This window comes from Equus caballus, chromosome 20 (genome assembly GCF_041296265.1).
Source record: "Equus caballus isolate H_3958 breed thoroughbred chromosome 20, TB-T2T, whole genome shotgun sequence".
In the NCBI taxonomy this organism is placed as follows: domain Eukaryota; kingdom Metazoa; phylum Chordata; class Mammalia; order Perissodactyla; family Equidae; genus Equus; species Equus caballus.
The window spans coordinates 41,806,945-41,820,546 of record NC_091703.1 but is presented as its reverse complement, the minus strand read 5'-3'; the positions used below and the strand labels follow the sequence as shown (position 1 = coordinate 41,820,546).

General features: G+C 38.9%; 1 protein-coding gene across 1 annotated transcript in view; it reads right to left on the bottom strand.

Moving 5' to 3' along the window:
* The window catches only part of DNAH8 (dynein axonemal heavy chain 8), a 283,834-nt gene that overhangs the window by 176,432 nt on the left and 93,800 nt on the right, over positions 1–13,602 (bottom strand). The window contains exons 29-32 of the mRNA XM_070245526.1: positions 11,355–11,590; positions 9,551–9,655; positions 5,255–5,368; positions 3,919–3,981 (exon numbers count right to left, since the gene is read on the bottom strand). Of these exons, the coding sequence (XP_070101627.1) occupies positions 3,919–3,981; positions 5,255–5,368; positions 9,551–9,655; positions 11,355–11,590 (518 nt within the window). The remainder of the gene's footprint in view (positions 1–3,918; positions 3,982–5,254; positions 5,369–9,550; positions 9,656–11,354; positions 11,591–13,602) is intronic.

Genomic DNA, 13,602 nt, shown 5'->3' with positions numbered 1-13,602 from the left:
CACACTAAAGTCCCAGTTGCTGACCAATAAATTGTAAACTCCTGAGGGAAAGACAAGGAAGTGGGTCTACCTTCAAAATACAGCCAGGCTCCAATCACTTTTCATCAACCCCAATGCCACCACTTTGGTCCAAATTACTATCACCTTTCACCTGGATTACTGCAATAACCTCCTAATTAGTCTCCCTGCTTTTACCCTTCACTGTCTATAATCTGTTCTCAACACAGCAGCCAGGGTGATCCATTGAAAACATCAGTAAGATCATGTCACTCTTCTCAGAGTCAAAGCCGGCAAGGCTGCCACAGTCTGCTTACCTCTCTGGCCTCATTGCTATTGCTCTCTCCTTGCTCATTCTGCTCTAGCCATACCAACCTCCTTATTGCTTCTCACATATGCTCTTACTCAGGGCCTTTGCTCTTGCTCCTCCGGCTGCCTGGAAAGCTGCTCCTCCAGCTATCTGCCTGGCTCATTCTCTCACTTCTCCAGGTCTCTATTCAAATGTCACTTTCTCAAGGAGGCCTTCTCTGGAGACTCTACTTTAAATTGTACCTCCACTTCGCATACACACAGCCCAGAACTCTATGCCCTTCCTTGCTTTATTTTATTCCTTGGCACTTATCACCATCCAACATTACTATCTATTTCATTATTCATCTTGCTGTCATTGCTGAGGGTTCCTCCTGGCTCAGCTGGCAGCCACCAGGTGAGCAGGCCAGTCTTAGTCTTGCCTCCTCCAGAGAGGCAGGCCAGGCCTTTCCCTGGGACCCTGGATCCAAACCTGAAGGCTTCAGGAAGCAAAGGATCAGAGCCTCCTCTAGAGTCCAGCGTAAAGTGCTGGCAAGGGTGATGAAGGGAGCTGGTTTTAGTCCAAGAATGAGCACCATAGTTCTAGAGAGAGAAGAACCCCGACAATAACCAGGGACTAGACGTTTTGTCTGAGGACATCATACATAAGTGGAAGGCTTGCGCCTACTGCATCCCATGAAAACTTGCCAGCACACCCATCCTACTTTATAGAAGTCCACAAGAGCTCCTAGGCTAGACCCACCCTCCCTGGAACCAAGCAGTAGAGACACTGGCCTCTGTGACAGATGATTTCATCTACTTGGCACAAGTTTATTCCACCAAAAATCAGCTGCAATTCCCAGTTGCTCCAATGATCTTGGAGAAATATTTTTCTTATCATGGGATGGATTTTCTATTTTAAAACACTCAAATCAAGGGATATTCCAGTCGGTTATGATGGAAAAAGCCTGAAATACCCCTACCACTCTCAGGAGAACCTGCAGCTTGAGAGATTACATCCAACTTGATTGAAACTTTTTGGCAAAAGGATGCATGGAACCAGCCTGAACCATCCATGGAACATACACATAATGCAACAGGACAAGATTACTGACTCCACTCCTCCATTTATTTGCTTTGAGGTGAAAAACCCAATAACCAAGCGATATGAAGTAAGTTCTAACATATGTAAAGGGATATTTAGAAATACCCACCCAGTATGTTGCAAAACTACAGAAAGCCTTCATATGGCTTGATTTGCTGCCAAATCTGGATTTTCCTAGTAAAGAAGAAACACTAGTTTTTGGACACCAGCTCTGTATCTCCTGGTGGGAGGACCAGGAAGCTGCCTGATTATAAATGGAGGCAGAAATTGGGGCCAGGTGAAGAAAAGAAAACGTGGGAGCAGGAGAGGGGGACGGAACAGAGAGAGATTTTTATTACTGTTATTTTAAGAAGCAAAGACAAACAGTTTTTAAAATGCTGATTGGGAAGATTTAGTAAAGCGGAAGAGTTTAAAAGTAATAGAGAGATAAGGGTCAATCTAAGAAGAGAGAAGGGAGACAGTAGAGAGGTCCCCTGGACAAGAAGGGGGTCACGTCTCTCTGAAATTTACATCACAGACCCAAAATTTCCTCAGTAAATTTGGAGACAAGGTCATCTGTTCAAACAAATCTCAAAAACACTCCTTTTCCCGTATTTGTACTGCAGTAAACAGCTCTCCTTCAGCTATTTGCCCACGTGGGAAACCTTCATCTTTCCCCTCAACCCAGGCTCCAAGCCCATCCAGTGGATAGCTTTAATAAACTCATCATCTGTCCAGTTTTCTTCATTCCAACTGCACCTGCTTGGTCTCAAGCTTTATAATTTCTTGCTTGCATTTCTGCAACTGCCATCAGTCTGACCATCCTCCCTCCAAACCATTCTCCACATTAATGCCAGAGAAATCTTCTAAAAACGTGACTATTTTAAAAATTCAAATCTGATCATATTCCCCGGTGGGAGCCCCCCAGCCCTCATCAGGATGGGTTCTGAGCTCCTTGTCACAGCCTACAACGCCGTCCATGAGTGATCTCTGCCCACTCCGCTGCCCCATTTCCCCCACCATCTTCTTTGCACACTGCACCCCACATTACACTCCTTACATCTCCCCAAATCTCCCTGCTTATCTCCTCATAGCTGGGCCTTTGTACGAGCCCCAAATTCTCCCTAACTTGTTTTTCCTCCTTCTTCCCCTCGTTGACTCTAACTAGTCCTTCATGACACAGCTTAGACGCCTCCTCTTCCAGGAAGCCTTCTCTCCCTGCCCCACCAGCCTCCATCTGGGTTGGGAGCTCCTTACATCTGTTTCCCTAACACAAGTTCTCATACCTAGATCACAGCGTTCACCACAGTTTGGCGATTGTCTATCTAGCTCTCTGTCTCCTTACCATATTTCAGCAGCTTAGAAGTAAGAACCATGTCTTAATCACCTTTCTATCAACAAGACACACAGCAGGCATCTGACAAATTGTTTTTAATGACCGAGAATGCAGGTGGGATGGGGACATAAAGAGAACATGAACATACAGTACAGCCACTGCAGGAAACAGGACAGAGAATTGCCTGATGCTCCTGAGGGGCTAGCTGACTTAGGAATTCATGAATCTGCAAAACATTAATCCAAATGGGTATGTGATTTTTCTCCAGATGTGCTCAGCAATCTGAGCATACAAAAAGATGGTGAATGGTTGGCCTGATCCAACAAGTATTGTGTGGTCTGAGGTGGGACAAAGGAGCTGAGAAGGAAGACAAAAAATGGAAACAACCCAAGTACCTATCAATGGATGAATGGATAAAAAAGACGTGGTGTATATATACAATGAAATATTACTCAGCCATAAAAAAGATGAACTCTTACCATCTATGACAACTTGGATGGACTTTGAGGGTAATAAGCTAAGTGAAATAAGTTAGACAGAGAAAGACAAATGCCATATGATTTACTCACGTGTGAAAGATAAAAACAACAACAATAGCAGAAACATAGACACAGTGAACAGATTGGTGGATGCCAGAGGTGATGTGGGGAGAGGAGAGGGCAAAAGGGGTAAAGAAACACATTTGTACGGCGACAGATGGTAACTAGATTTTAAGGAGTGAAAACAACGTGGTTTATACAGAAGTCAAAATATAACGATGTACACCTGAAATTTAAATAATGTTATAAACCAATGTTACCTCAATAAAACATTAATCAAATAAAAAAATGGATACAGATGGAAGATAGGGAAACCATTTGTCAATATTGAAATTCTTATTTTAATACATTTTATTATTCTATGAATTTTTATCACTTTATATACAAATAAGATGCTTGGAACTAGAATAAGGTACACACTTAAGTTCAAAATTAAAGTCTCATTCTCTAAAGATACAGAGAGATAGTGTGTGGAGAAAAGCATGGAGGGACCCAAGAAAAGGAATCAATTACATTATTTAGCAGATTAGAACATAATTAAAACCTGTATGCATTTTAAATATTAACTTTTCCATGTTAAGGTAAAACATAAATTTTTCCCTAAAATCATTTTAAAAAATAACAATGCATTGTTAATGTAACCAAAAAAAATAAATATATAAATGCAGTTCTACCTGAAATATCTGTAGCCTGTTGCTAGCTTCTTGGGGTGGTATATTTGGAACCATGGGTCCTTCCTGTAATGAATTTTAATTCTTAGTCATATATATTTATCAATTTATTTGGTTTATCTATTATTTCATTTTAAATAAATAAATATTTTTAATTTAAATGGTCTAATTTTGTTCTGTACAGGAAGCTTTCATTTATTTTTTATAAAAGCTTTATTGGAATACGTCACATATTGTACGATCCCTCATTTAAAATGTACAACTCAATGGTTTAGTATATTCACAGGGTTGCACAACCATAACCACAATCAGTTCTAGAACATTTGCATCACTCCAACTTCTACTCATTTTTAAAGGATCTCGACATAGGTAATAAAGAATGTGACAAAATTACATGCTGTATGAAGTTTGTACCACTAGAGCTCTGTTTCATTTCATTCATGATTAAAAATGATAATGCTATGGTTGTTGATACAGAGTTCGGAGACGAGACTCCTTTCACTAAATTGTTCAGCCCAAAATGGAAATAGAGATTCACAAGGTTGAATACTTAGAAGAAGCAAAAGGCAGTCCCTGGTGGCCACAAGCCAGAACATAGTTGCAAAAAGGACCCCAGATGGCCTGAACAATCATGAATATTACGGATATGCAAAATAATAGACCAGATTCCCAGTATAGTAGAATGATCGTGCAATCAAATGTTAATTAATCCAATTAAAAGAGATCAGTTTAGTACTTGTGAAAAAGAAAGTGTTATATAAGCAGCATCAAGGGCTTAAATTATCTTATGAATCCAGATCCATTGTGACCACTAAAAGAAAGTAGAATATTCTAGGGGAATATACCCAACTTCTGAGTCTAACTTCAAAGAGGTCAACCATTATAATCATTAGACCGGGTTGAATAGTCTGTGGGACTGACCGAGTATGACATTGATTATTTATTTCCAGCAACCCTTTTGGTTCTCTAAGAATTAGTGAAAAAAAAAATCAGTGGCATAATACCCTGGTATTAGGGTATTTCTAGTTTCTTCCAGCCTTCCAACCATTGTATTACACGTTCAACTGTGAGAATTCTGGCCCTGAGAAAGACAGATCCTTTGATTCTTCCACAATCACCAAAGTTGTCGCTCCTTTTAACAGTTAAATCTTCTTTCTTCCTCTACAAAACGTGCTTAAAGGACGAGCTAGCCCCTTTTTTGGATAGCTATACACGTGCAAATATAGCCTCTTATATACAAGGTACAGATCACAGTGTCTTTCTCAGGGTTCATCATTTCCATCTCATATAAACATACTCCAGAACACTTTAACACCCTGCATGCAAATGCTTAAATTACCGTCTCATATGCTTCCGCAAAGTTCATCACATCCTCACGGAAAACTTCCACGGACTCAAGTAGACTACTTTTAAATTTTGGCTGCACTTGAACTAGTTCATCTTGTACAGAAACCTAGAATAAAAAGGAATACTCAACGTGAGAGTGAAAGTACTGCACTTAAATGAAAACTATAATTCTATTCCACCCAGTTTATCATCCCACAGATGTCCTGTATGAACAGAGATGTTTCTGCAATGTTGTTTGTAATAAAAACACAGAAATAAACAAGCCAAATGCACCAACAGGAGCCTCAAATCATTCTAGTTCATGACCCAAGAGGCAAAGCCATCTTCTCTAACTGCAGTTAGACAAAAGGTTTCAGGCTGACCCAGCTCAGGCCACCACTGAGGCCAGGGTAACCGTTATCACTATAGGCCCAATCTGGGTCACATGCTGTCTTTGGGGCCAGGCCAAGGGCTGGCATTAGCAATCTCTAGTAGGTTCACGTGGTTGCCATGGCTGGAACAGTTCCCTAAAAGAAAGTGGTATTAGTCCAGGTTTAAAAAAAAAAAAAGCAAATTTCTTCCACAATGGTCTTCAAAGCTTCTGCTTAAACCTTCAATTATAACAGCTGGCACTTAATTCATGCTTACTGTCTGCCAGGATCTTCACCTAGGTTAAGTCTTTTAATCCTCAGAACAACCCTGTGTGGTAAATACAAATATTTTACCCATTTACAGGTAAGACAACTGAAGCTGAGAGAGAGTATCGTAACTTGCTCAAGGTCCCAGCACCAGTATGACGCAAGGTCAAGATGCAGAACCTGCCGCTGTGGTTTCAGGGCCCCTGCTCTTAATTGCTCTCAGCAATAGCATCTATCTTGTTTGGAACACATACTATTTTAAGCTTAACGGTGATTGTAGCATAGAATTGTTTATCTTTACTAAAGGATGGGTCAGTGGGTTTAACACTATCAGTTGAAAAGCTGAAAGATCAACCCACATGAATTTTTTCCATTGGACAATAACAGAAAGTTGGGCCTCACTGAATCTCAGTGGATGGTTCCCCATCTCCTTCCTAAGACTCACTCTCCTGACCAACCAGCAAGCATTTTTCAAAACAAGCAATTAGTCAACATTTAACATGAATTTAAATAAACATGAGTATTAAAGGATATTTCATATACATTACCTCAAGCGAGCCTCATAACTGCATATAAAAAAATTCCTAAAATATTCCTAAATGACCACATGAAGAAATTGAGAAACAAAGGTTATTAACTTGCATAAGATCACCCAGTTGGCTGATGGCAGAGATGGAGTCACAAGTCATGACCCCAGTTTCAGCTTTGTGTCCTTGCTACTGTGCCTTGCTTCAATCTTAACGACAAATCTTTCCATAAACAAGAAATTTTAAACCAACATTAATTTAATTTAATTAGTATTCCATAAAACTTTTCAGTATAATTAAAGAATCTGGACATTCCCTTGGAGTTCACTCTCACGTCTAACTCGCAGTGTGTAAATATTTACCAGCTTCAAAAGAGCCTAGAGAGAAATGTGTAGCTATAAAAGCATACATTAAAGGGAAAAAAGATCTTGGGGCCAGCCCGCTGGTGTAGTGGTTAAGTTTGCATGCTCTGTTTCGGTGGCCAGGGATTCACGGGTTTGGATCTTGGGTGTGGACCTATACACCGCTTGTCAAGCCATACTGTGGTGGCATCCCACATACAAAATAGAGGAAGATTGGCACAGATGTTAGCTCAGCGACAATCCTCCTCAAGCAAAAAGGGAAAGATTGGCAATGGATGTTAGTTCAGGGCCAATCTTCCTCAAAAAAATCTCAAATCAAATCAGTAACCTGACCATCCACCTTAACAAACTAGGCAAAGAACAAACTAAACTCAAAGCAAGCGGAAGGAAGGAAATAATAAAAAATAAAGCACAAATAAATGATACAGAGAATAGAAAAACTCAGCAAACCAAAAGTTTCTTCTTTGAAAAGGTCAGCAAAATTGACAAACCTTTACCTAGACTAACCAAGAAAAAGGAGAAAGGACTCAAATTACTAAAATTGGGAATAAAAGATGGGACATCACTACCTACCTTACATAAATAAAAAAGATCATAAGGACACAATCAACAGAGTGAATAGGCAACCCATGCAATGGGGGAAAATATTTGCAAATCCTATATCTGATAAAAAGTTAATATCCAGAACATATAAAGAACTCCTACAACTCAACAACTACAAAAACCCAATTTAAAAATAAGCAAAGGATTTGAATAGACATTTCTCAAAAGAAGATATACAAATGTCCAACCAGTATGTGAAAAGATGCTCAACATCACTTATCATTACAGATATACAAATCAAAATCTTAATGAGATACCACCTCACCCATTAGGGTGGCTACTATCAAGGAAATGGAAAATAACAAGTGTTGGCGAGGATGTGGAGAAATTGGAACCCTTGTGCAGTATTGGTGGGAATGTAAAATGATACAGCCTCAATGGAAAACAGTATGGTGGTCCTAAAAAATTAAAAATAGCCATTACCTTATGATCCAGCAATTCTATTCCTGAGTATATATCCAAAAATATTGAAAGCAGGGTCTCAAAAAGATATTTGCACACCCATGTTCACAGCAGTATTATTCACAATAGCCAAAAGGTGGAAGCAACTCAAGTGTCCATTGATGGATAAACAAAATGTGGTATATGTATACAGTGGAACATTATTCAGACTTGAAAAGGAAGGAAATTCTAACACATGCTACACCATGGATGAACCTTGAGGACATTATGTTAACTGAAATAAGCCAGTCACAAAAAGACAAATATTGTATGATTCCACTCATATAAGGCACCTAAAGTAGTTAAATTCATAGAGACAGAAAGTAGAATGGTGGTTGCCAGGGCCTGGGGGAAGGGAGAAATGAAGAGTTGTTGTGTAATGAGTATAGAGTTTCAGTTTTGCAAGACAAAAAAGTTCTGGAGAGGGGTTGCAAAGAAATTTGAATATATTTAACACCACTGAACCGTGCACTTAAAAATGATTAAGATAGTAAATTTTATGTTATGCGTATTTTACCACAACTTTAAAAAAAAAACAGCACAAACCTACAGTAATCAAGACAGTATGGTACTGGCTTGGGGTAGACATATGAATCAACAGAATAGAATTGAGAGTCCAGAAATAAACCCTTACATTTGTGGTTTTCATTATGATTATGATTTTCAACAAGGGTGCCAAGACAATTCGTTGGTGAAAGGATAGTCTTTTCTTTTCAACAAACGGTGTTGAGACTACTGGCTACCCACATGCTTTTGCATGAAGTTGGACCCTAACTCACACCATATACAAAAATTAACTCAAAATGTATCAGACACCTAAATGTAAGGGCTAAAATTATAAAGCTCTCATGAGAAAACATAGTCGTAAATCTTCATGACCCTGGATTAGGCAATTATTTCCTTGACAACAATACCCAAAACACAAGTAACAAAAGAAAAAATAGACAAATTAGACTTCATCAAAATTAAAAACTTGCATGCTTCAAAAGACATCAGGAAGAAAGTGAAATGACAATCCACAGAATGAGAGAAAATATTTACAAATCCTTTGATAAGGGACTTGTATCCAGAATATACAAAGAATTTTTACAACTCAAAAATATACAACCCAATTAAAAAAACAAGCAAAGGATTATTTTTTATTGAAGTATAATTGACATACAACATTTATATTAGTTTCAGGCAAGCAAAGGATTTAAATTCTCCAAAGAAGATATATAAATGGTCAATAAGTACATGGAAAGATGCCATCATTAGCTATTAGGAAAATGAAGTGCCAGTACTTGGGACAATATGCATAAACCTTGAAAACATTATGCTGAGTGAAAGAGGTCAGCCACAAAAGACTACGTATTGTATGACGGTGTCTATATTCAGTGTCCAGAAAAGGGAAATCCATAGAGACAGAAAGCAGATTAACGGCTGCCAGGGGCTGGGGTGAAAAGGAGAATGAGGAGTGATTCCTAATGGGTATGGGGTTTCTTCTGGGGTGACTGAAAATGTTCTAAAAGTAGATAATGATGGTGGTTATGCAACTCTGTGAATATACTAAAAATCACTGAATTATATATGGTAGATTTCATGAATTTAAAATTTTATGAATTTTAAGCATAAATTTTATGGCATATGGATATCTCAATAAAACTATTAATATATATTAAGCTTTTAAAAAGTATGCAATATCTTGTTTTCTGAAGATAGTGACTTAATAAAAAATAAGAATTAAATTTGTACTTACAGCTTTGCTCTGCAATTTGTTGAAGGAATATCTCAAGGTATCAACCCCTTCTGATTCTTCTTTGGTTACTTCAACTTCAAATCTGTTTAAAATAGCATAGGCTTCCTGTGGAGTGGGGGTGGAGATGAAAATTATCACAAGGAAAGCAACTGCCAGATGATTCAGATGTTTACTAGAAACACATTCCTATGTCTTAGAAGAAGAGAGCATATTCTAGAAGAGTGGTTCCCAAAACTAAATGCGTATACAAAGCACCTCTAGATTCTCATGGGCACCAGATATTTACTCTAGATCCTAGGTCCTGATTTAATAAGTGCCTAAGTGATTCTGATGGACACATAGGCAGATCACATTAAGATAACTCTCCTAGAAAATACTATGCTGGAAAATATCCCCGGAATCATTTTCTGCCTCTCTCTCCTCGTATATATGATGATGTGGCAGATACTCCACAGAAAAGAAACTTGAATCATCAAAAGGATGGATTAGCAATTGGCTTTACCAAAAGAATTTATGCTGAAGAATTAAGCTTCTACAGTCAGGAGAAAATGGTATGATAATTAGTTAAATCTTGAGGAATGGGTAGTCAGCATCCAAAATTTCCAAATATCAAGATTTAAAGAAGTAGTAAAGGCATAAAGTTCATTCGCTACCAAAGTGTATACATTTTAAATAGGTTCAAGAAAGCATACAATAGTCATGAGCATCAGGTACCCAGAGGAGGCAGTGTGCCAATCCTATGCCATGCAATAAGAGAGTGCTTTGTTTATACAGAACTTACAAATGAGTAATAAAATACATTGAGTCTGATTTTTATCACCATGAGCCAGAAATTTTAAATAATACTAGTCACAAAATACTTGTGGTAGTCAAAATAATGGCCTCCCCAATGGCGTCCACATCCTAATCTCGGGAACCCGTGAATGCGTTCTTACCTGGCAAGATGGACTTTGCAGATGTGACCAAGTTAGAGTTTGAGCTGGACTAACCGAGTGGGCCTGATGTAACCACAAAGGTCCATATAAGGGATAGAGGGAAGCGGGAGAATCAGGGTCAGAGAAGATGTGACAACAAAAGCAGGGGAGGAGTGATGCCATTGCTAGAGGGGGCCATGAGCCACGGAATGCAGGCAGCCTCTAGAACCCAGAGAAGGCAAGGAATGGACTCTTCCCTAGCGCTTCCAGAAAAAAACACAGCCCTGCTGACATCTTTATTTTAGCCCTATATGACCCATTTTCAGATTTCTGATCTCTAGAACTGTAAGATAATAAATTAGTGTTGTTTTAAGACATTAAGTTTATGGTAATTTGTTACAGCAACAATAGGAAACGAATACAGAACTCTTCTCTAAAAATATATTTTGCTGATCTAAATTCCAACAGTCTACTACTGAGCCTAAGTGGACAACTCCCCCGGATGCTGCCCATGGTATGCCACTGGTCATGAGTGAGACCTAGCACTGGTTTCTAAGGAGAGTCAAAGATATTTGGGGAACTTCCCTAACACGTTGGGAATAATATGATAGAGTGAAATTATTCTTTTCTGTGAAATGTTGGTGTCAGTATAAAAAACTGAAAACTGTCTGGACCAGTACAGCATTACAAATACATTGACATTCCTTTGCATACTGTTCACTATTGATGATTGTCAAAATCCCTCCAAGGACATCAACATCAGAAAGGAGAAATAGGCAGACCGTGCCATAAAATAGATTAAGAAATACATTAACAGAATCACTTTTTTAGTGTGTATCTACCTTTTAAAAAACAGCATTTCAAGAAAGAAAAATATAACCATTTCTTACTTCAATTGGTCCCAAGGTCATATCCATTTGAATTTCATTATCACGGATACAAGACAAGGCTTCCATTGCAAATCTGACATCATCTAAATCACGAATAGGTCTAGATAACTTTTTCAAGTATTCATTGATAAACGCTATCATGTCTGACATTTTCTTTTTGTATTCTTCATTCAAATAGCGACAGAGTAACATCTTCCATGCCTTAGCCTCAATTGATAAGGCCAATTTCATTGGCTCTGGTGAAGACGAGAAAAGATCAAAATAGAATACAATTGATATTCTGAAACTATTCACTTTATGTATAATCTGAGCCTCAATAACTGCACTGTCCAATTTGATTGTCACAAGCCACATGTGGCTATTGAGCACGTGAACTGTAGTTAGTCTGAATTAAATGTGCTGCAAAGGTTACTAGATTTTGAAGACTATCCCCATGGAGTATGTTAAGCTGTGCATGAAAAGGACACTAAAGTCTATGGAGGAGAATTTTGGAAATTAGTCCTAGGACTGTCCAATGTGAACCTTGCTCTGCTTCTGGACATCCCATTAGCAGTCCTCCCTCACACCCCATTTTCTTCGAGGTAACTCCACACAGTGGAGTATAATCTATTGTTTTATCTGTGAAATTCTGCCCAGTTTTCTTGTTATTCCATTCCCTATCTTATACACATGGTTAGAGGATATATATAACCTGACCCTGTACCCTGGGCCTAGCTAATGGTCCCAGGTCAATCTTGATCTTCTATGGACCAATCAGAATCCTTTCTTGAGAGTTTGGAATGAGACTTGATGGGGAACCATGTGGTCTAGGAAGCAGAAAAAGTCATGCAGAAAGGGAAGAAGAAATAAGAGGCAGAGAGAAAGGATTTGCTCAGCTTCCAATATTGTTCCTGGTTCTGGTTCATTTTTAAGGCCCTGCTGCATCTTTGATTTTGCGATGCACTTTTTTTCCTTTAATGTAGCTCAAATACATTTCCATTCCTTGAAAACAAAAGAGCTCTAACTAGTCGACTCTACCTTATCAATCCTTGTGCATTCCTCTTGTCTCCTCTTGGCACCCCTACACTCCCCAGGCCTGCCAAGCTTGAAACATGACTGCTCCCCTCCCAGCTTCCAGCAGTTAAACTGAGAGGACTAGGGAGCTGAGGAAAGCATAGCCTGAGGAGAGACACACAGCCAGCTTGTTGATTGAGGCTGTGAGATCCTATCTCATGAGGTCCACGCCTCCCAGGTCTCTTTTCTTCTTTTCCTCAGCCCCCAAGGATTCAGCCCACTTTCCCCTATCTTTATAACTGTTGTCACCTATTCCGTGTTTTAATTTCCTCTCTCTAAAACCAAGCACCCAGCCAGCTAAAACACTGTGCTAACGTTGATTTTTGTATTAAGGATCATAGTGCTAATCGCTATGAGGAAACAAATAGGACAGTAAAATAACAATAATAATAATAGGTAGAGGATAGTTTCCAAAACTCTACAGAAGTTCTTATAATTATTGCCCCCGATGTATGGTTTCTGATTTCTAGCTAAATAATCACCTCAAGTACTTGCGGTTCTTCTCCAAATTAAATTCCTTCTTGACAGATACAATAATAACATTTAATATTCATTGAACATCAACTATGTGCCAGATACTATGCTAAGTGTCTCATATAAAGTGGTTCACAAGGAGGACACTGTCATTATCACCAGCAGAAGAGATGGAGATTAAAGAGCTCAAGCAACCTTGATCGTCAAATTTGAGAGCCACAGTTACACTGTCTCCCTGAAAACAGATCTGAAAATCTATTTTAGGTGGATAATTGATTTTACATTGATCATTCAAATGTCCTCTGAAAATAAAATCTTCTCACAAATGTAAGACAAGACTGATTGTACCTCTGTAACCGTGGTAATATGTAGCCACCACAACCAGTTTTAAACTCAAACAATAGAAAACATCATCTCAGTTCACATGTTTTTGCAAGCCAATCAGTGTCTGCCCCTCCCTTCTGAATGTCAACAACCAGGAGGGATATACTCAATAAGCCCACCTCTGAGTGCCAACCAATCAACAACAGTCTCACCCAAGCAGGCATCCTTTTATTGATGATGGTGACCTACTTATGCCCACAATCCCAGGACTCCATGCTGCCCAGACACCCAAATGAGACGGGCAGTCTGCTCTGCTGAGAACACTGTGCCTGACCAGCTCACAACAGTAAGCAATAGAGTCAGATTGATCTTTTTATTTCAGACATTAAGTGGTTGT